The sequence below is a fragment of the Calidris pugnax genome, unplaced genomic scaffold (genome assembly GCF_001431845.1).
Source record: "Calidris pugnax isolate Ruff unplaced genomic scaffold, ASM143184v1 scaffold133, whole genome shotgun sequence".
NCBI classification, from domain to species: Eukaryota; Metazoa; Chordata; class Aves; order Charadriiformes; family Scolopacidae; genus Calidris; species Calidris pugnax.
In genome coordinates this window covers 2,849,421-2,872,332 of record NW_015090977.1, presented here as the reverse complement: position 1 = coordinate 2,872,332, position 22,912 = coordinate 2,849,421, and the positions used below count along the sequence as shown (strand labels likewise).

At 53.9% G+C, this 22,912-nt stretch overlaps 1 protein-coding gene across 1 annotated transcript; it reads right to left on the bottom strand.

Annotated features, from left to right (window-relative positions):
• Nucleotides 1-978: 978 nt before the first annotated feature.
• RTN4RL1 (reticulon 4 receptor-like 1) lies at nt 979-22,589 on the bottom strand. Its single transcript, XM_014953024.1, has 3 exons — nt 22,449-22,589; nt 4,012-4,088; nt 979-2,901 (listed from the first exon to the last, which is right to left on the bottom strand). Exons 1-3 carry the CDS (start codon nt 22,587-22,589, stop codon nt 1,467-1,469), a joined length of 1,653 nt encoding a protein of 550 aa, XP_014808510.1. The 3' UTR covers nt 979-1,466.
• Nucleotides 22,590-22,912: the final 323 nt, after the last annotated feature.

Below are 22,912 nucleotides of genomic sequence, written 5' to 3'. Positions count from 1 at the left end.
GTTTCCCCCTTCTCTGACTCTTCCCGTGACGCAACCAGTTCCTTTTAAGAAACAAAAAACCTCTCCTGAAGCTGTCAGGACTGTCTGCACCCTGGGAACTGCTCCTTACTGCCCTGGTGAAAACCTTAGTCCAGCTATAAAGGTCCTCACACCACTGGGAAGCCCCTCTCTGCCTCCAGCCCCAAAAAAGCCCCTCTCCTCCCCGGGGCTTCGCAGCGCTCTCCGGAGACAGAGCTCTATGGCTCTATTGATTTGGACTAATTAATCTCTCTCTCTCTCTCCCCTCCGGTTACAAATTAGGATGTAAAGGGTGAGTTTTTGGCTCTCTGGGTATGGACTTTGCTGCACGGCATACAACCACCCCCCTCCCCACCCTTCCCAAAGTTTAGTGCTCTGAATTGCTGAGAACATTGGTCCGCTGTGGTCCCCCCCGCGCGTACTGAGCCCGCCCGATGGCTTTCAGCATCTGTAGGCACTGCTGCCAGTTGGTTTTCTCGAGAAAAAAAGAAAAAAAAAATCATATACTGGTCTGCTATAAATTCAACAATACAATCCTTAGTTCTGAAGATATAGTTTCCATATAGTTTATAAACATTATAAGACATACATATGGATAATTGAGGGGAAGGGGGGAGCCTGTGCATTTGTTGGGGTTGGTTTTGTTTGTTTTTTTTCAGATGTGTGAACACGGTTACAAAAACCCCGCACCTCCTGCGGGTACCTCATTTCTTTAAGTGTTGGGTTTGTTGGTTTTTTTTTTTTGTTTAATTCCACCTCTAATCAGTCTTTCCTTTGGTTGTTGGCTACTCCAAGCCCAGCAGGCAAGCCCTGTTCTGCTGTAATGCCTGAGATATTCAGGAGTTTAAGATTGTCTTCCAAGAGATTCCCAGCCAACTTTGGCCTCTGGGTTTGGAGCCAAAGGGGCTAAAACGTGGGAGAACCAATGTCCTTATTACATCGTTATCAGTGTCCTTGCACTCACTTTCAGAGAAACAGTGTAGGCTTAATTGGTGATCGTTTTTTTTTTTTTTTTTACAGCAATTATGTTCCTTTCGGTAATTGGAGGGGTCGTTCAGCGCGCTCTCAAATGAACGGGGATGTCACAAGAGCACAGATACAGTCCATTTGTCCGGTTGTTGTCACCGACGAATTGGCTACGAATCCCCTCTTATCTGGGGTTTTGTAAGGTTGGCTTTTTTTGTTGTTGTTGTTGTAGGTGCTCGGTCAGGCTGTTTGTGACAAGGTGTGATAATGCCTTTTAATCCGCTCCCGCTGCATTCGGCACAGTCCGCCTTGGCAGCCCGGCCGGGCACGGAGAGACCCTCAGAAGCCGGAGACAACGTTCCTCCCTTGGCCAGGCCAACGCTCGCCACGTACAAAAAACAGAAGAAGAAGAAAAGAAACTCTGGTCCTTTGTAGATTGGTGGCAGTACAGATTCGCTCCGTTCCGCAGCCGGGGGGGACGCTCAGCGGATGACGGCCGCTAACACCACCATAAAAACCAGGAGGGATGCCCTGAGCCCCGGGCAGCCGGCTGCCTGCTGGACCCCGCTGGGGGGGCGGATGGGGGTCCTGCGGGTACACTTACCCTTGCGTTTGGGGGAGAGCGTTGGCATCGCCCCGAAACTGAATTTGTGCTGATAATCAGGCACATAGTCTGGAATCTCCTGCCCGTTTTTCCGCGGCCCCAAGGACACCGGTTTGGAGGTCCGGTTACGGCTTTTGTGGCTGGTGCAGTTCTTGCCGGGTTTGCGGTAGCCCGGCCGGGAGCCGGGGGGGCCGGCGGGCTGGCTGCTGTGCAAACTGTTCTCAGCCTTGCCTTTCTCCTTGGAGGAGTGGTGAGGGTGGTGGGTTTTGGAGGCTCCTCTGTCCGCCGTGGAGAAAGTATGTGTTTTAATCTGGTGGAGCGACTCGGACCCCGAACAGTTCCTAAAGTCTTCTGCTCTTAGCACCTTGAGGTCCTTGCCGTGCATCGCCTCGGGGGACTCGCAGATGACGCTGGAGCTGGAGCCTCTGAACCTGTGCAGCCATTCCCAGAGAGAACGGGCTTTGCAGTCGCAGCTCCACGGGTTCCCGTTCAGCCTGAGAAACTCCAGGGCTCCCAGGTGGGCCAGGCAGTCCCCCTGCAGCTCCGAGAGGCTGTTATTGAACAGGAAAAGGGTGGTCAATCTTCGGAGGTCGTGAAAAGCCCGCCTGTGAATCCACTGCAGCTGATTTTGATGAATGAGCAGCCGATCCAGGTTTATTAGTCCCCTGAACGTGTTCTGATGGAGGCTCCAGAGCTTGTTTCCATGGAGAAAAAGATGGCTGAGGTTAACCAAGTCAACAAAAATATCGTCCTGAAGGAACTCGATGTGGTTGTCTTGCAGGTAAAGGTATTGCAGGTTGTGGAGGCCACCGAATATCCCGCTGGGGAGGGAGCTCAGCCCACACTTGTACAGATACAAGGCATGGAGTTTCACCAGCCCTTGGAAAGTGTCTGCAGCTAAAGCCCTTAAGTAGCGGTTGTCCCCCAGGTCCAGCTCTTCCAGGTTGACGAACCCGTCGAAGGTGTTGGGGTCGATGAAGGTGATGTTGTTGGAGTAGATCCAGAGGGTGACCATGGAGGGGCTGAAGTGGCCCCGCAGCAGCAAAGTGATCTGGTTGTTCTGGAGGAAGATCCTCTCGCTGTCCTCGGGGATGCCCTCGGGGATGGTGACGAAGTTGTGAGCCTGGCAGCTGACGGTCATCGGGGAGGGGTAGCAGACGCAGTCGGTGGGGCAGCCCAGGGCGCCGGGCACCTTCAGCCCCAGCAGCACCAGCAGCAGCTCTGCAAACCCCCCTGTGCGGAGAGAGGGGAGAGCGGCGTCAGCGGGGACTCGGGCACCCCCTCCCCTTGCCCACCCGTGGCTGCCGTGGGGACTATTTCGGGTGGAAAAAAAAAAAAAAACAAACAAAAAAACCCGCCCCCAATTAACTCAGCTCATGAATTACCCACGGAAACAAACTGCAGCTGGGATGAGTGGGCTTGTCACCCACGGTAGTTGAAACGCGACGCGTGGAGTACTCCCTGCCTCCTCGCCCTGCCCGCAACAGCCAGGAGAAACTTTCTCAGGGGGAAAATTACACTGGAAGCGCCGGCAGCAAAGCCCCTTCCTTGCCTGCAGGCAGGCAGCATGGTCGGGGAGGGGGAAAGGCAGTTGTAGAAATGTGTGAGAGCAAACAGGAGGAGCTGCAAAACCCTTGGAGGCGTCCATCCCTCCCGTAACACGTCCCTGGAATGGCCCGCGCTTCCGTATGGCAGAGGAAGAAGCTTTAGCAATTCCCGGTGAATCACCTAAAATTACATGTGAGCAGCGCATCTGCACGGCACGCCCAGCTCCCCCCCACCCCCAGAAGGCGCTCACCCATCCCCGCCACCCCCTTTTACTACAGTTGTTAAGACACCACCATCCACCCTGAAAGAACCAAGTGATTTGCAGGGAAATATGTTGTTGGCAGTTGGCGGAAAAGGCTGAGCTGAAAACTCCGCTTGGAAGTGGGATGCTCAGACATATTTTTAAATGGATGTCCTGTGGCAAAGCATATTGCATCCTCTAATGCTACAGTATGTGCTTGTGACCGGGGCTTTCTCGCTGCGGAGAAGAAGCGGTGAGCAAGGCAGGAATCATCCCCTCCCTCTGCTCAGCTCGCAGAGCGCTGCTTTCGCCGCCCCGTTCCCGTCTCCGCTCCCACTCCTCGCACCAGGCTTGCTTTCAGGCTATTCCTTCTACGCCAAGTGGCTTTTCAGACTCGTTGCACCAGACTTGTCATCTCTCATTCAGGTTTTTCCTCCCCGATTTGGCTTTTTCCTCTTAACGCGCAAAATTTGCTCATGTCTAATGAATTCTGCCTCTGGACTTTAGAGGGGAAAGGAGTAAAATTGGAGCAGCGTACAGCTGCCGGTGCCATCCTGCCCACGAGTCCTCGCCTTGCACTCAGCTTGTAATAATCTGAAAAACGAGAGTGGAAGTGGAGTTCATCTCTAATTACTCCATGTCGTTATCACCAGCTAGTCCATGAGCCTGGACCCCTTGGGCTTTTACAGTCCCTCTTTTCAGCGCCTTCAGCTGAATGCAAGTGGGAGGCAAAAAAAAAAAAAAAAATCCCTCACTGTTTTCTTGTTAATTGTGTTTGAAATATAACTCTGTGGTTACTGTTGCCTTTTGCCTGGTGTGGAGATCTATTACTGTATAGTTAACAGCAGGTGACCCCTCCATCTGGACCCAGCCATTCAACGCAAAGTTAGAATCACAGAACCATAGAACGGGTAGAGTTGGAAGGGACCTTAAAGATGATCGAGCTCCAACCCCCCTGCCATGGTCAGGGACACCTCCACTAGAGCAGGTTGCTCAAAGCTGTCACATTTTTAGATAAACTGGGTTCTTCAGACCCTCCATAAATCACCAGTAAGAGGCAGTCATCTCTGACTGGGCTGCTAATAAAAAAATAACACAGCATCGCTAGCCAACGCGTTTTACCAAGCTTTGGCTGTGATGAGAAGTGTGTGTGTGGGGTGGTTATTTCTTCCAGGCACTGCCCTTCAGAAATTAAGCATGGGCTACCAGGAGGGATGTCTCATTCCTGCGCCGCTGCCAGGAAGGGGCTGTAAGTCGGGAACGTTGAATTCGCGACAACTCCTACGGCTGTGTAGGAAAAGGAACGTTTCTCCAAGTCACCGCTTTGGTGCCATTTTGGCTTTGCTGTCGTGCCTTGGTGATGCGCGAGGGAGGGGCTGTGCCAGTGGGAGCATCGTGCCAGCGCTGACGACCGTGAGCTCCCTGCCAACACGGGAGCCCTCCCTGCAGTTCGTCGTGCGAGCTCAGCCCGGGAAACAGCAGTGTCCTGAGGAGATTGTCATTATCCAGGTGCCAGATAACGCCGGTGAAGACAAAGCTAGGTTTGCAGACCCATTCTGCTGGGTTTCATCACCCGCAGATGTGCTTGGCCAAGGTGGGACGGCGTCACGTTCCCCGTCTTACCTCGGTGACACTGAAGTACAAAAACCTTCTGTAGGTCTTATGTTTATTAGGAAAATCCTGCCAGGCACAGGCGCTGCGACGATCTCCCACATGCAGAGTCTGTTATTGCAAATACCAAATCACAAGGGTCTGAATCAATAAACCATCTCCCAGCTCTAAGCAGCAGGTTGGAAGATTACATATTGCTTCCCAAACAACAGTTTTATGCGCTCTTCCGTGACACGACAGTTGCCAGGCTAACGGGATTACTGACGGGAGGTGGAGCCGGGCAGGGAGCTCGGAGCAGACACGGTTTCACGTATAGGGACGGGTGATGACAGGAGGCCGTTAGCAACGCGCGGCGATGGACCAAGGCAGCCTGGGTCTCCCTGGAGCACGGCCAAGGTAGAGGCTCCTGCCAAAAGGGAGCGCGGGGTTTAGCAGCTCCCTGCCTGCAGGGATGACTCTGGAGGGAAAGGTCAAAGGGAACGGAGTCCATCTCTTTAATTAACAGGAGTTTGGGAGTTAATGGCGGGAGTTCCTATGGAGAGGGAGATGTTGTTCAGCCTGGAGAAGAGAAGGCTGAGGGGAGACCCTATTGCTCTCTACAACTACCTGAAAGGAGGGTGTAGAGAGGTGGGGGTTGGTCTCTTCTCTCAAGTCACAGGCGACAGGACGAGAGGAAATGGCCTCAAGTTATGCCAGGGGAGGTTCAGGCTGGATATTAGGAAGAATTTCTTCACCGAAAGGGTTATCAGCCATTGGAATGGGCTGCCCAGGGAGGTGGTTGAGGCACCATCCCTGGAGGTGTTCAAAAGACGGGTTGATGTAGTGCTGGGAGGTATGGTTTAGTGATGGTGATCCTCCTTGTTTGTTGTGTGGGTGTCTATTTTTGTCAGTTAGGTTGATGGTTGGACAAGATGATCTTTGAGGTCCCTTCCAACCTAGAAGATTCTGTGATTCTGTGACATCAAAATCCCAGCAGGAACCTTCTCCCTTCATCCCACTGTGCCTCAGTTCCCCATTCACGCTCTGGGACCACTGTTCCCAGGAGCGTGGACACTGTTCCCATTGTTGTGGAGGGCAGTGGGGATAGTTTGGGGTGTTCCCGGTTCTCAGCTCTCCCAGAGTAAGATGGTAGGAAGAAAAGCCAGGGAGGTGTTTCTACCACCGTGCTGCAACTCGGGGGCAAGGAGAATGGGCAAACAGAAGGATGAATGCTTAGAAAAAATAAGAAATAGGTGAGCAGGACTTGGAAAGAAGAAACCTATGGACACCTCAAGTGGATGTGCTGTGGATACACAGTCTAATCAAGGATGCTTTCCCTCCAAGGCCAGAAAACTGGCCAATTACCTACTGCTGTAAGAAGATTCTCCTGGAATGCCCTGAGCTCGGTCGCAGTTTAGATCCAGGAATGAAACAGGCTGTGGCCATGGAGCCATGAAGCTCCTGAAGCTGGTAAGCCCAGCACTGCGATGGCCAGGAGCCGAGCCCCACTGGGACAAGACAGCCCAGAGCACTTGGATCTCACTGCACTTCCCAGGCTGGAAAGCACCTTTGTGAGCTTCCCACAAGGTCCTGGCCTGGTACCCTGAGAGTCAGACCTTATCTAACTGGTTGAACTCGTTATTCCTGATGCAGCCCTTTTGACTTCATCTTGTAAAGGTTGCGAGGCAGATGGAGGGTCACCAGCAGGTGTGTGGGAGCTCACCAGGGAGGGTGAACTTCAAAAGCAGCACGGAAAAATCAGCAGAAACCTGCCGGTGAGGTGAATAAAAACAAAGCCCTGCTGACACGGATAAAACCAGCAAAGGGGTGTTTATCTCCTGGCTCTCTCCCACCGATGCGCTGTGTCACTCCAGGTTCTGCTGGTCGTGTCCTTCTGCCACCTCCTGCTTTTGACTGAGGTTTCAGCGACTGGAATGAATTCGTCCGACTGTCCAAACCATTTCCCATGTAGCATCTCTCTAATTGGGCATTAATTAGGCATCAGTTAATGAATGCTTGAAATAATTTATCTTTGGATGCGTCCAGTTTGCAGTCTTACTTTTAACAGCATCAGACTCATTATTAGATTAACATCATTATAAATGTTCTCCATTACCTGCTTGTTTCCATTGTCTTAGCCTTATTACTGAGAGTGAAAATCACTCCTCCCGCATGCATTATTGATGAGTAAGGACTTTCTATATGTAGCACGGGATTAATTGTTATACAGCGTAATGCATTTAGCGTGAAGCCTCAATTTGTGCAGGAGCTGAAAGCGGCCAGAAGAATGCAGACACCCGGAGCCAGCGTGCTCGGCCAGACACAGCACATCTCTCTCCAGCCCAGACCAGGTTCCTCCCGGGCCGGTGCCAGCACAGGAAGAAATTAAAAGAAAAAAAAGAAAAAAATAAAAAATAAAAGCCGGTTTGATACCCAGGCTCAGGGCGGGGAAGCTTCGAAGGGCTGGAGAACTTCTCCGGCCTCGGCTCCGCTCTGCGGGCAGCCTGTCTCCAAGGCACTGCTCCATCCAGAGAGAGCAGGGTGTACCCCTGCCAGCAGTTTTCTTGTATTTTTAAGGCTTTTAACGCTTTACGGTTATCTCCGAGCCAGGCAGGGCCTCGGTTGATTTAGGAAGATGTAATGCCACTTATTTTCATCAGGAGTCTCAGGCTCAAGGGGAAGAAAACACTTAGGACAAGAAGAGGTGCTTCAGCCCCAGGGGGGATCCAAAAGGTGGCCCCACCACGAGCCCTGGCCACCCCCTGCCTGTTCCCTCTTTTTGAGCTGCTTTTCTCAGATGGGCACTTTCCCCTCTCCACCCGGACAAGCTATATGGGTCATGGCCCCCCTAATTCTCCAGCAGGATCTGGTCTCGAGGACGGAGCAGGTTGCTTCCCTTTCAAATCTCTCCTAAATCGCCATCTGCTTTGGGAGACCCATCTTAGCTCATGTCTACATGCAACTTGACTGCCTGCTTACTGTGTCCATTACCGGTGCTGCTCAAGCTGTTAGATTTATAAGCTCTTTAGAGCAAAGCCCTCGTCTTCTGGTTGCTGATTTATGTATCTTTACTGCCATAAAACACTATGTATAGCTACTACATAATATAAATAATAATACTTAACCAGAGTGAGCTACAAGTGGGGACAAAGCATCTGGCTTCTGCTCGCAGCTGAGATTATCAAAAAGGCATAAGCTTACTCATCACTCACCCTCTTCTGAGGCCAAATTCACACCTGGTGTAACACCACCATGTCGCTGTCAACGAGCTCCAGAGAGAGATTTTCCTGCCCCGTTCACACCCTGGATCTATCAAAGGACGTTTTCTAAATCCACCCCGAGTGAACTGGGGCACAAAAGACAGGGCTACGGTCCCCGGGGGGGGAAACACACTTTGAAAACTCGGGAACTGACTCGGGATGGGATGTTTGCGTCGCCACGGAGAGAAACTGTTGTTTAAGGAGAAAAAAGATGCTTCAAATGCTCACAATTTCATCTGCCAAGTGAAGGACGATGAAAGGCAAGGCCAGAGCAGTGACGGCAACTGGGCGCGAGCCAAGAGCCAAACTTCAGATCTGGGACAGTTCGACAAAGCGGTGTCAGACCTCTGCTTAGTAGCTGCGGGGGTTGTTGTTGGGTTGTTGTGGTTTCCCCCCCCCCCCCCCTCTATTTTTTGCAACACAGAGGATAAAATAAACAAACCCATCCTGACTGTCACAAAGACTAAATTCCCCAGCGAGCAGCAGCTTGTTTTCAGCCTCTCTGCAAAGCCCTGGAGGTGCTGCCCCGTGGTCCTGTGGTGGCAGGAGCATCGTCGCTGGGGTCGCTCCCCACAGCATCAGCTGCAGCTTCCAGCACCGGGACACAGCACAGGGCTTTGCCTTCTGCACAAGCTGCCTTTCAGCCAGAGAGGCAGCAACCACCCATCCACCTTCATCATTTATTTTTTTTTTCTTTATTTTTTTTTTTTTCCTCGCGACCGGTGTCATAAATAACTGACAGATCCCAGCTGTTTGGAGTTATGGTTTCTGATGGAGTGACAGCTGCTCCCAATCCCCCAGTCATCACCCCGGCAGTTCTGGAACATTTCAGCAACATAAAAATCATTGGAGATAATTTCGGTTTTGCATAATTTGGTTAGGCAAGCTGTGATTTAATGGCAATTATGACCTCCGAGGCAGAAGATGAGCTTGGAGGCTACTGGCTTCCCACGACTTTAGCTCAGGGTGCAGCATCAGGGATGTTCCAGGGAGAAGGTACTACAAGAAAAAAATCCTTCTCCGGCAGCTGGAAATTACCTTCCTTCACTGGCGAGGGGAAAGACATTTCCCAGAGGAAGAAGCATACAAGGAAATTTGGAAGGAATATTGCTAAGGAAAGCTCTGGGAAGAGGCTGGTGCCAAAAGATGCATCGGGAGGCACCTTTTAAAGAAAATCCAGGAAAAGGCTTTAGACTTGGGAGTGCCGTAGCCCCTACAAACCCTTCTGTGTCACTGGTATCCTGTGTGGTAACTGGTATAAACCTCCTCCTGGTTACCCTGAACCCACTTTGATAGCCCCAACATTAAAAGCAAATCCTCCTCATGTGGCTGGGGTGGGAGAACCAGCTGGGATGGGGAATGGGCCGTGCCCTTTGCAGGCACTGCCCGTTGCTCTCCCCTCTTATGGGGTTTCTCTTGCTCTGGGCTCTGTTGCCATCCCTCCTGGTGCTCCACAGCCATCCCAGAGACCCCTGGTTTGCCTTTCTCCAGCGGTGACCGAGCAGAGCAAACCCTTGGTCAGCCAGGCTGTGGTGGGTGGCTGGTTGAGGATGGAGAACCATGCTCAGGAGCTCTGAGGACATCATGGTGCTTCAAGAGGAGTAAAATGTTGCTTAAAAGCAAAGTGGCTTTTGCCTGGGGTTGAGAAGGTCCAGTTTCACCCCCTCCACTGCTGTTGACAACCAGAGTGGAGTTTAAAGCTCAGAGCAGAGACCTGGTGTCAGCAGCACCCCAAAATCAAGTCCTTTAGGGTACTGCAAGTTCATTTTACATTTGCTGACCAGGTATCTGGAGCTATTCACCTTCCTCCACCAAAGTCAAGGCCAAGGTCACCTGGAAGTTTCTGGATGGTGGTCATTAACTCCTATTGCAGTTTGAAACCAGACCATAAATTTCATAGTGTAATAATGTAAAAATCAATAACTCTGTTTGAAACAATAGCTTTGTCTTCCATTTCAGCCGGCTCTGATATCTCCCCATGGACCACGTCCCTCTGAATCACACAAATAAAGAGAGAGGAGCGATGGGTGGCGGGGCGGCTGCTCTCCTGCCAGGTGCCCGGCCCCTCTGTCGTTACAGATTCAATTAGCTAATTTATTCCTCTCTTGCAGTTAAACTCGACGATGATTTAAAAGGGAAAAAAAAAAATAAAAAGGGAGCCTTTTATGCTCAGTCTCTCTGACATCCCGTCCGATGCGACGTCCCTGAGGCTTTCTGTGCCAGGGATGCCCATGCCCCCACTGCCACTCGCCCCAGGCAGCCCAGCCAAAACCCAAAACAATTCTGGAAAGATGCAGCACCAACTCATACAAGCCAAAAAAAAAAATACATATATTAAAGTCCATTCTTTTCCAGCTCTGGCTTTCTGGCCAAGGGAGGTCTGGCTTCCTTTGCTTGCTTATTTTCCGTTGTTTGCTGTAGCACTGACTCGAAATATACATCGAGATGCAGGATTGTCTTTCACATGTTGGTGGATGTGTGATCCTCAAAAACAAATTAGCACCGATTCACTTCTATATAGAGTGCAGCCATCAGGGAATCACTCCTGAATTCACAGCAAAGGAAAGTAATAATGCTTCCAGCGCGCTAATCCTCTCCAAGAGCAGCCCCTGAACCCTCTCCCGGTGCTGGAGGCACCACTGGAAATTGCAATTGTATTGAAAAAATAATAAATAAATACAGAAAGTGGCAGGGGTTTTGCGGGTCCAGAGGATTTGTACCCTAATGTGGAAGTCCCTGTTTAATTAGCACTCCTTTCTGTGTCTGCATCTCCTTCTCCCGCTGCTCCAGCTAAAGGGAAGGAGAAATAAAAAAGGAGGCCAACGGTGGACATGGCTGTGGGATTGGAAACTCGGCTCTCCAAACTTGTTTAATTTAAATGCTTGTTGTGCTTGTTTCAGGACTAACCTGTGTGGAAACAGAGGGAGTGCAGAGGGTGTTTTCCCCGTGTAATCTGCTCGGCTTAACCCCAGTTTGCAGCATGCCTTCCACCGCAGCCATGCCCTTGGACTTACAGCTGGGGCCTTGGTGCAGAACCTAAAAGGCAGCCTTTGGAAGAAGAATATCTAAACCAGAGGCTGGGCTGCTGCCTGCACGAGGCAGATCTATAGGATAGGATAGGATTGTGGAATCATGGAATGACAGAATTGTTGGAGTTGGAAAGGACCTTCTAGAGATCATCTAGTCCAACTCCCCTGCCAAAGCAGGATTGCCCAGAGCACATCACTCAGGACGGCAACCAGGCGGGGCTTGCAAATCTCCAGAGAAGGGGACTAGAATAGAATAGAATAGAATAGAATAGAATAGAATAGAATAGAATAGAATATTCCCCTTGGAAGGGAATCTGCAATGATCATCTAGTCCAACTGCCTGACCACTTCAGGGCTGACCAAAAGTTAAGGCATATTATTAAGAGCATTGTCCACATGCATCTCAGATACCTGCAGGCTTGGGGCATTGACCACCTCTCTGAGGAGCCCGTTCCAAGGTTTGACCACCCTCTTGGTAAAGAAATGCTTCCTAATATCCAGTCTAAACCTCTCCTGATGCAACTTTGAACCATTCCCACGTGTCCTGTCCCTGAATATCAGGGAGAAAAAAATCACCTTCTTTTCCTGACTCTCTTTTGCCTGCTGTTGTGGGGTTTATCGTCCCCTTGCTGCCCCCCCCATCACACATGATGGACCAGCATCTCAAAAGCCCTTGGAACCTTCCCAGAGCCCAAGGCATGCCAGAGGGAAAACAGCACGTCTGGCTTCACAGATGGATGAGCTAAGTGCTTGGGTCCTGCTGGTGACTGGAGCTGGTGATGGACACCAGGATGCTCCTGCTCCTCCGGGAGAGCACAGCGAGGGCCAGGGGACACCCCAAGCGCAACGTGCATAGATACTGCAGGATTTCAGGGGGCTTTACCGGCTCTCGGTGCTGCTGTCCTGACCCCCCCCAGCCACCAGGCATCCTCTGCTGGTCCCCAGCACAGGTTGGAGCTCCAGCAGGACATCCCAGCAGCCTGCAGTGAATCCAGAACAGGAATTGGCAAAGGACAGAGACATCTTGAGGTCCTTGAGAAGGGACTAATAATTCCAATTGCCCCGGAGGAGAGAGAAAAACAGGAGGATGACTTGAGCTTAGTGGATTGTCTGAAGCTTCTCAGGGGATCATCAGATACTTCCACTCCCTTTTTGTCCTGAGGTGACAAGTTTTCCTTCCCATTCACAGAAATGCAAAGTAGTTCATTCACAGTAGTAATAAGGAGGGGTGTCCTTTGTACAAACAGCCGGGCTAGCTGAACCCTCCGAGGTGCTTTACAGCAAAACAATTGCAGATGAAATGACAAAACCCACCCCAGATGAGCGCCAGCCAGATCGCTATCAAGTGCTGAACAAGCTCATGTGTAGCGAAAGCAGATTCACCAGCTCATTTCCCTGCCAGCGGCTGGCTGGGGCCTACGGAGAGCTTCTTCAGGATCAGAAATACAGCCAGAAGAGAGCAAATGTGAGATGGAAGAGCAAAGTGACAGCCGCCTGGGCTCTCCCTGCACGCTCGGCTGCCCCGCCATCCAGCCCACGGCCGCAGGAGATGCAAAAAACCGGAGGCTGCAGGAAACCAGGGATGTGCCGGATGGACCTTCACCTGGATGGAGCAGGGAGTGGATGGCAGCCTGAAAAAAGGGAGGCAAGTGGCCCTTCTGCAGTGTTTTTATGCTGGCATGGCTGATAGGGAGAGCATTAGCTCCATAAACGTGTAATCCTGCTGAGGTCCCGACCCCAGCAGTGTCCTGTGCCACCGAGATCCACAAGCCAATTACGTGCCGTACCGTGCAGGTTCCCTTTCATCCCTTTTCAGTCTTTCTGCATTTCAGATTTACTGGATGTCCTTGCGTTTGGCGGAGAAGAGGGCAAATTGGAGCCTGTCATGTACCTTCTTCCCCATTCAGCGGCACATCATTCTGCCTGCAGCAGGGGGGAAGGAGACTGATGGGCAGGCATCAAAGCCACCGGCTCTGTCACATTTTCTTCCCTCCTCCCTCCACCCCCCCCCGGCAAAAAATAAAGCGGTGGCGTCATTTGGAGCCCAGCACACAGCCTCGGGTCTCTTTCCCACACCCAAAATGGGGAGCAGCACCTTTCCCCATGCCCTCGGTCTCCTTCTTGGGGTGGGTGGGTGATGCTACAAGCCCTCCAAGTGAACATCCCTGCAGGTCGGCAGCCGAGTGAGCATCACGGAGGCCAGCAAAGCCCCGTTCCTGGAGGAGAACGTGTGCCAGCAGGCTGGGTCGTGAGTGAGGCTGCCTTTTGGAGACCCCTCCTGTGTGCTTTGCACTCAACTTTTTTACCAGCTCGCGAAAAGCACAGCGATAAAAGCAGAGCAGTGTGAAGAGCTGCGCTGTGCCTCTCCTCTGCCCATCATCCCCATCATCCGGGACCGACCCGCGCCTCGCACGGGGGTCGTTAGGAGGTTTAATGAGCCGGTGGGGAGATGCCGTGTGCCCGGTTAGATGGCGGGCATCGTTACCCTCCTGCATGGTTCCCAGGGTGTGGCGGGTTTTGGGGGAGCTGAGGACCAGGAAGGGGGGGGGGTCACGACTCACCGAGCATCAGCGCTTTGCCAAGCCCCCAAAATCTGTCCAGCTGGGTGGCTGGAGGGATGGGGAGCCGGGAATTAAATGTGTGAGCAACAAATGTGGTCAGGGCACGGCACTTTGCTAATAACCTGCTTTGTCTGGCTCCAATGCTGGCATTTTGTCCCAAAATATCCCCCCCCAGCGCATCCCCCCGGGAACGGACTTTGTGGAGATGCTGCACATCCCCCCAGCACAAAGCTTAATAAAAATAGCTTGTTAACAGGACGCGTTGCCATCACCGGTGGCTGGCGAGCTCGCTGCCCATCTCCGTGTCTCCAACGCAGCAAGGCCAAGTAATTACGGGATGGGGGCTGCAAGGTCTCGACAGTCTAATTTCTATTAATTATAGCCCGCATGCGATCCGGTCGCAGTGGAAAGGGGAGCTGGGGAGATGGTAAATTGTTGCAGGGGCTGGGAAGGGAGCAGGAGATGCAGAAAGATGCTGTAAGTGGTACCTGCTCCGCACCCGGGGCGGGCAGGGGGTTGGGGAGGAGGATGTGGCCTCTGGCTGGTGGGTGGTTTGTAGCTGGTGAGGAAGGACGATGATGTTTTTGATGAGTGGAGGGCCAAGAAAGGCCAGTCATGGACTGAAAGAAGGTGTATGGGAATTGAGGTGAATCTCTCAGCAGCCGTGACCTGTGGGCTGTCACCACGCAGAGGGGCTGAGGGGGAGTGTTGGGGCAAGGAGGTGCTGCCTGAGCAGCCCAAGCCCCCTCTAAAATGTGGAGGGGGGTGAGGAGGAGACCAAGCCAGCCCCGCAGTCCTTCCCTTCCGCTGACTCCGGCCATTTCCTACTGCCAATTAAAAACTCAAAGCCAACGTCCCAGCTTTCCCCAGGACGGGCAGAGCTCCTGTTGGATGCACGGCAGAACCCTCATGGCCTGGCTGCCCCAGTGGGAGGATGTGGAGGGGGCTGGGTTTTCCTTCACCCTCCACTTTGGTGCTGCCAACGCCCCTCGCGTGACTCCCATCGCTTCCCTACGAGCTAATCACAGCCCCTTCCTCAGTAAGTCGTTATAAATCCTGTTACAATCCCTCCTCTGCTCGGTAATAACGGCGAGCGGAGACAGGCGGGGAGGTGGTGTTGGTATAGGAAGGGTTACAGGATGCACTGGGGGCATCCTGTGCCTTCGGGGGCAGCGACACCCATTTTTTGGAGCTGGTGAGTTGGCAGAAGTGGGGGGATGCAGGATGGACACAAGGACTGTGCCCGCTGGCTCACAGAGAGCAGGGAGGGTTTGCTTTGGGAGCCACTGTCTGCCTTGGAAAGCAATCCTGCTCCCTGCGTGGTGAGCAAGCATCTTTTCCCCCCTCCCAGTTTGCCAGCATCCTTCTGGGACTGGGCAGGCTGTGCAAACTGGTCTGGGGGGACTGGACTTTGGGAATGCAGTGCTGCTCGCTGATGCTCAGCCGGGCTGTTCCTAAAATGCACAACCTGTCCCCAGAGGAGCATCTCTGAGGGATGGCTCCTCTCCTGCCAAAGGGGCTGGGGGTGACTGGGGCAGGGGGGCAGCTGCTCTCCCCCCAGCCCTGCTGCCCTTCCCAGCACTGTCAGGGGGCTGTGACCACGCTGATGTCAGGGTCTTGGTGCCAGGGTCCTGCACCAGGGATCCAACAGCAGGGAGGTATTTACGGCAAGAAGCAACAGGTCAGGCTGGATGGAGTGACAGGGATGTTTTACCCTCGGCTTCCTCACGTCGTGTTGCTTAAATGCACGTTTTGCAAAGTTAAAACAAATTACAAACAGCTGAAATGGGGGGGTTTAGGGAAAGGAAAAGAAAAAAAAAAAAGGAAGATCTTGGCAGAAGGATAAAGGAAGGCAACTGAAATGCTCATTAAAACTGAGGGGCTCCATTTGCCTGTCCAAGTGGCCACATCTTCTCTGGAGGCTCCCAGATGCTTTGAAATGCCTTGTCAGACAAAGCCTTTCATCCTGCCTGATTCTGGCTAAATTCATGGACCCAGACATTTTCTCTGGAAACGGGAAAGAGGGAGCAACTCCATTCTGACTTTTCACTTCCCATCTGATCGCTGTTGATACAATTTATTCCTATGACAGCATCTGCTGCTTTCATGGGTTTTTTATTCTGAAGTACAACTCGTCTTTGTTAGTCCCATTTTCGGGCCTTTCATCATTTGAGTCACAACATAAAAGGCATTTAAACACTCCTGCTTGGAAACCAGGCTGGGGGAGAGGGTGGGAGCAGAGAGACATCATGTCTCCCCAGCCCCAGCCCTCCTCCGGCGTGGGATGGGGTGTCCCAGTGGGGCTGCAGCCCCGCCGTGCTTCCCCCATGACTCCTGATGAGGACGGCGGTGATGGGGACATCATGTTTCCATTTCAGAATGATGCTGTGAAATTCAGATGTAGGTTTTTAGGTGCAGCTTCACGCAGAGTCCTGCCTATCGCCATCTCTGCTGGGGTAGCATCTCTCCCAGCCACCACTGACCCCCTGAGTGTCCTCATCAGCCAAACCTCTTGTTAGACAGCTAAATCCTTTTGCTGCTGCAGCTCCAGCCCAAGCTGTGGTGCACGCCTCCCTGTGCTCCCATGTTTGGGGACCTTTGGCCATCCCTCACTGCCACCCACACCCCCTCTGAGACAACCGGGTCCTCTTGTCCCCACCAACACCAGCAATCCTGCCTTGCCCTGGTATCTACCGAGCTACTGGAGGCATCAGGGAGTTCACAGCTACCCATAGAGACCTACTGGAGTCTAATAATAGCATTGTGGTGTCGCACCAGTGGAGAGCTGGAACAGCTACGTCTGGCAGGGAGAGGCCACCACTGGCTGCCTCCGCCTGCCCGGGCTCCTGTCTGCTCAGCTGGAAGAGAAACGCCTTTCCCAGGAACCTCCACCCAGCACAGCTCCTCTCCAGCTTGGCTCCCAGCTCTGCTCCCCCCCTCCAGCAGCCCCCAACTCTCCACCCTACAGGGATCCCCTGCCAAAAGCAGCACGGCTCACATCGCTCCCCAAAACCCTCCCCACACAAACCAGGGGGGGGTCCGGGCCCCTGTGGAGGAGCCGTTGGTGCTGCAGGGTGGGCAGCACCCACCCCACCACCCTCCCAGCTTGGCGCTGGTGTGAGCATCCTTGGGGTGGGGTGGCCTGTCCCCCTCCTTTGATTCCCCTGCCATATTTTTCCCTCCAGTAAGTACCGAGCTCCTGCTGGCCTCCGCCAGGCTTCCTCTGGGGGCACTTAGAAAGAAAACACTGCCAAATTTTCTCGTTCTGTCAATCTGGTGAGGGCACGGAGCGGTCCCCGTGTGCCGCAGGCATTGCTGGTGCCTGGAGCATCCTCAAGCAACGTCCCTCATCCCGCCCGGCGTCTCTTGCCCTTCCCTGGATCCTGTCCCTCGTCCCCAGCTCCCAGGAAAGCGAGCGCAGCTGCAAACTGAGCTGCTGCTTATTGGAATAACCTTTCAGGTTTCATTTAGCGCCGCTCGCTTCCCATCCCACCTTCCCATCGTCAGCACTTTACTAATTGCAACTTTTTAACTCGTTGTTTCTGGGCAGCCCAAGAGCGGCTGCTGCCGTGAGGACATGGGGGCTCTCCACTGCCCATTGCTGCTCCCTCCCCCAAACGAAGGGCCAGCCTAACGAAGGGGCACGCAGGCGAACACGGCACTGATTGCAGCTCCCGGCTCACCCCACGAGCTTCCCACTTTGGGAAAAAAAGCAACGCATCCCGGCGGAGCAAAAATCCCAGGCGAAATCCCGGCTGTCGCCCGGGAGCATAAATCAGTGCATCGCTGGGCAGGGAGGAGGTGAGAGATCCCGACGGCGATCCGAGCGCGCTGTCTGCCTGAGACTTATTAAATTATGGCTCTCAAGTTCAGCATCTGAGCCCGGCGCGGCGGGGACCAGGGCCGGGAGGGAGGCGGGTTACAGCCCCCTAATTCAATCACGGGGCAGAGGCGATGGTGCAGGCGATGGGAGGAAAAAAGCCATCGTTGTCACTATGGCCAGAGTGAAGCTTCGGCAGCCTTTTCCCGGCCAGCTCTGCCCCCCTGGACGCTCACGGAGCTTCCAGCTGTGTGTCCTAATACACCAGGAACGGCTCCGTGTCTCCATTAAAGCCTCAGGGTGTGATGAAGGCTGGTCCTGGGGTTGGACCAGCTGCAGTCCTGGCAGGGGGGAGCGGGGCATCGGTGCCACCGGATGGGTTTGCACTGCTCCATGACCACTTGCAATGAAAGACGGGATGCTCCCAGCCCCACGGCTGCCCCACTGCTGCACAGCCCCGGCTGCTTCCAGCACAGAGAGAAAACAGGCCAAGAAACCACCCTTTCAGGAGAACCCGAGGTGTTTTTTACATAAGTCTGAGAAGCTGTTTCCCAACTGACACCATGAACTCGCGAGCATCACCGAAACTCGGGGAGGGTTTGCATAATGGGGACATGTGTTTCTGCTCTGCCCCAGGGGTTCAGGTACCACGGGGATGGGTACGGCATCGAAACCCCAACAGCTATGCAGGAAGATGAGGACGGAGGGACACAGTCAGGGGAGAAAGAGAGAGGAGGGAGCTGGGAAGACGGATGCTTTCCCTGGAAGCATTTACAAGGTCAACGATTAAAAGCGGAGCAGAGCGAGGATTTGGCTCCGACAAGGGAGTCAGACAGCGCCGGAATGGGAGGAAGACAAGGGCCTGGCTCCCACACCAGCACCGAATTAGCCAGCCGAGGGCTAAGTGAGATACCCAGACAAGGTCACAGTCCCACCAGAGCACTGAGGACGGCGCGGGAGCTCTGGCTGGGCCGGCTCCTGCCTCCGCGGCAGCAAATTCAATCGCGGCGAATAACAGAGTGGAACAAAATCCAGCAATGCAATAAAATCACCCGACGCCTTGTTCGCCTGAAGCCGAGCGAGCGCACGCAGCCGGGCTCTGCGCAGGAGGTGGCGTGCCCTCTGCGGGTAACCTCATGTCTGGGGGGCCCGGCAAGGAGCATTTTGAGTGGCCTTTTTGGGTGCTTTCCACGGGCAACAGGTCACCCCACCGCCGAGGCTCCCGGGAGAGGAGTGGGACGGCCGGATTTCTAAGTGCAGGAGAAGAGAGATGCCGATTCCTTAAGACACGGGGAGGCGAAATCCAATTGTGCAGCATCCGTGGCTGCCATTAACCTGTCTGTGTACTCCCGTGGCTGCCCATTCCTCTCCTCCTGACAGCCGGGGGCTGCCCAGCACACGCTGCCCCGGTCGCCCCGGGGATTTGTTTTCTGCCTGCCGCAGCGACACAGCCAGCGCCGCTCAACTCTGCCGCAGGCGCTTCTCCGGAGCTTTCTTCTGCTTCCAAAATGGAGAGATGGCTCCACGTCAACATCCCCCCCCACCCCGGTGAGCTGGGGAGCCGTGGCGGGGATTAGTGGGGCAGGAGGAACGGCTGGTGGCACGTGGTGACGGCGGCAGGAGGAGCTGGTGGAGCAAACAGCAGCTCCAAATCCTGAACCCAAGGCCGGGAAAGAAAACAGCATCGGCGGGTCCTTGGGATAGTTTGGCTGTTTGGCTTGTAGCATCATCTCACAGAATCACAGAATCACAGAATCTTAGTGGTTGGAAGGGACCTCCGAGATCATCGAGTCCAACCACATTAAAAAGAAAAACAACAAAAAACAACCTAACCAAACCCAAAAACACCACCCACCAACTAAACCCCACACCCACAACCCTCCACACAACACCCCACCACAAACCAATAATCTTGGGCACTAGAGCACACCCTGAAGAGCCATGTCTACACGTTTCTTAAATACCTCCAGGGACGGTGACTCCACCACCACCATCTCCAGTGGTGGCTGCACAGCCCAGCACACTCCTGGCACACAGCAGGGGTCTAAGTACTCGCTCGAAGGCAGCTTTTCCCACCAGTTCCAGACACATGGGCTGGTTTGTGCTGGGGGAACGTGTGACTGGGCAGGTGTTAGAGGGGTCTGTCCCACAGGGCGTTCAGCCAAAGCCCCCTTAGATGTGCTGGCAGCATCTGCCAGGGGGGAAAGGCAGCGTCTGGACCAGCATCGCTCAGCCCCACGTTCGCCCCGGCCGTGGAGAGGCTGAAAGCGAGCTGATGGAAGGGAGAGGGGAGGTGGGCAGTGGGGAGGAGGCACAGCCGACCCCACCAGCCCCCTCGCCTCTCTGCAGCCCAAGCTCCATTTGCAGATTTATTAAATCGAGAGCCAATTTCGACATCATTTCTTTCAAGCGGCTCCACCTCGCAGGTGTGCGGAATTTATTTGAGATAAAGAAAACCATTACAGAGAGACAGCAATCTTCAAAGACCACCTCGGAGACCTGAGAGAAATAAAAACACTAGCCCGTGCAAATGTGCAATTAAGTTTCAAAATACTCGTGCTCCATGAAAAGCTTCGTCCCTGCAGAGAACAGGCCTTTAAGGCAATTTTCCCAAACCCTATTCAGCATTCACTCAAAAATGCCTTTTAAAAACAACATGTGATTTTTTTCCCTTCTGACTTCCTCCTCCTTCCCCCCTGTGCTCGCTCCATTGCTCCCAGGTGGCACCCAGACAGCTCTGGTGGGGATACGGTTCCTCCCCGTTTGCTGGGGGATACGGGGAGTGGGGGGGGGCCCATCCGCATGGGCACGGCTCTGTCCCATTCCCCAGTCATGGCAGATCCACAAACTGGGAATTTTTAGAGCCAGGTTTGTTATTCAGGGAGAGCCCGACACCGTCACAGCTCTGCCTGGGGACGGTTTGCCGACTATTCCCAGGCGCTGGAGCTTCGTGTCCCTTATTGTTGGGTCACTCTCTGCTTGGTGATTAATTAAAAATGCATAATTAACCTGTGGAACGCACTGCCACAAGGTATCGGGGAGGCCAGGAGCTTAGCGGGATTCAGGGGAGGATTATATGTTTAAATGGATAATGAGAACATCTGCTGGTACATTAGCAGGGATCAAGCAGAATTAGGGAGAAGAGCCCAGCTCATCGCCGGGGCGGGGTACGGGAGGGCACCCCCGGGACCAGATCAAGGCGGGCACAGTGGGTCTGGCCCCCAACCACATCAGAGATGCCAATGTGCCCATGCACCCTTGGGGAGTGAGATTTCAGGTCCGAGTGGGTGGGTGTGCTCGGGGACAAGGCAGTGCCACCCTTGGGCTGGTTGCCTTCAGGCTGGAGGTGGCCACCTGGGAGAGATGAGGGTCACTGCTGCATGCCAGATCACCCAACCCAGCAGATGCCTCTTGTATCTGGAGGCCAGTGGGATGCCAGGGGCTGATCCTAACCCCTGAGGACACCCCAATAGCTCAGCCACAGTGTCCTTAAAACCCCAGAAGAACATCCATCAGCTGCAGCACCTCCTGCAGACGATGCCACACTTGCATGCAATGAGAAAGGCTTTGCAGAGCCTCTGTGCCACTGCCAGTGAGCTCTGAAGTTATGGCATGGGACCGAGAAGCCAAAGAAGGTACACAAGACACAAGACCAAGCTCCAGCCAAGTTGCCCATGAAGCACAGCCCAGCTCCAAGCTACAGGGCCCATGCAAGAAGCAGGTGCTGGAGGTCTCCAGCCTCCAGACACCATGTGGCTCCCAGGACTGAGCCTGGCATGGACTCTTCTGCCCATTGCAGTGTCCCTCATCCACACTGGGCTTCACACTGGGGCTTGGACACCTCCCACCATCACCCCTCGCATGGGTGGCACCAATCGCTTGTTGTGCTTCAATTTTTCCCTCCAGCCCCAGAAGTTTTGTTTGTTTTTTTTCCGAAAAGCCAGGCAGACAAGCCAGCAACTGCAGAGCAAACTCTGGGCCGCCAGCAGGATTATTAAACCCCCATCCGCAATCCCCGGTGGGTTCAAGTCGTTGCTCTTTTGCATCATAAATCTGCCACTCCATCATTAGCACTAACTAATAGCTGTGCAAAGCTTGGGAACCAAGATGTCTCGGGGTGTAGAAGTGCTGAGGACTCTTGGCAACATCCCCAAGACCTGGGGGTATCTCCAGCCCTTTGTCCAGTGGCGTGGCCACGGCAACGCCGGGCACCACTCTGGCTTTGCAGCAGCTTGGAGTGAGGAGCATCCCCTGCCTGGAGAAGATGCTGGAGCCCAGGGGATGCTCAACCCTCCTGGTGGGACCTGGGCTGATCCCACTCTCCCTTGGCAGCATTTTGGAGGTGACACCACAGGAGCAACAAGATGGGGGCCACCGGAGGTGTTTTTGGGTGTCGCAGCCCTCCTGGCTTCGTTGCCCGTCCCCTGGGACGAGGTGGCTGCAGCGTATCGTGCTCAGCCTGCCGAGCGCGGAGGGGACCTGCCGGGCTGGGGTTAATCTCGTTGTCACACTTTCCCTCCTTCTTGCTGGCTCGGCGCGCTTTGACCCGCTGTGAAATTGTGGCCAACAGCACTGAATATTTTAAGAGCAGCAATGCAGTCATGGCCGCGCGGCAGAGCAGCAAGGCAGGCCGGGAGCTGGGCTGGGCCCTCGCCTCCCCCCCGCCACCACCAGCAACCCATTAGCACAGTTCAGGGAAACCTAAAAAATTCAAAAGACACTGAAATATGCAGCATTTCGCTCTCTCTGGAAATGACGCGCTTCGCTTCCCAGATGCTCCCGAGTAGGAGGTTGTAAATAAGCGGCTTTACGGCACGAGGGGTGTTACCATCGGGGCTGCGGGCTGCTGCAGAGCCCCCGTTGACACCCCAAAACCCATCCTGCCCCTTGGTGGGGGCGTATTCACACTCAGGCTGGGGACAGCCCTGTGCCCGCTGGGCGTTGGTGCCCATCCTCGCTAGCACAATGTGGAAGTGTGGGCCATTAGAGGACCTTCACCCCTCCATCCTCATCCTCTGCTGGCTGCTCTCTGCCCCTTTCCCCTTGGGACATCCCCTCTCTGCATCCCTCCTCCCCTCGGCCGGCCGGGACGCGGGTGCCGCAGGACCTGACGCAAACGCCTGTCCTCAGCACTTCTGCTATCTGGGGCACGGCGGAGCAGCAGCAGCAGCAGCAGCCAGGAATTAAAAAAAAAAAAAAAAAAAAATTGCCAGCTAAGGTGAAGTGGTAACCTCTGAAGAAGTCAGCAGTGAGCCCTTTGCACTTGGAGAGACAA

What these genes read in the sequence shown, in the direction of transcription:
- RTN4RL1 (XM_014953024.1), bottom strand. Translation starts at nt 22,589, where the DNA reads ATGGGCACCAACGCCCAGCGGGCACAGGGCTGTCCCCAGCCTGAGTGT. An exon ending in ATGGTAACACCCCTCGTGCC is followed by an intron (nt 4,089 to 22,448) that starts GTAAAGCCGCTT and finishes ACTTGCATTCAG; the next exon opens with CTGAAGGCGCTGAAAAGAGG. An exon ending in GCTGGTGATAACGACATGGA is followed by an intron (nt 2,902 to 4,011) that starts GTAATTAGAGAT and finishes CACCCGAAATAG; the next exon opens with TCCCCACGGCAGCCACGGGT.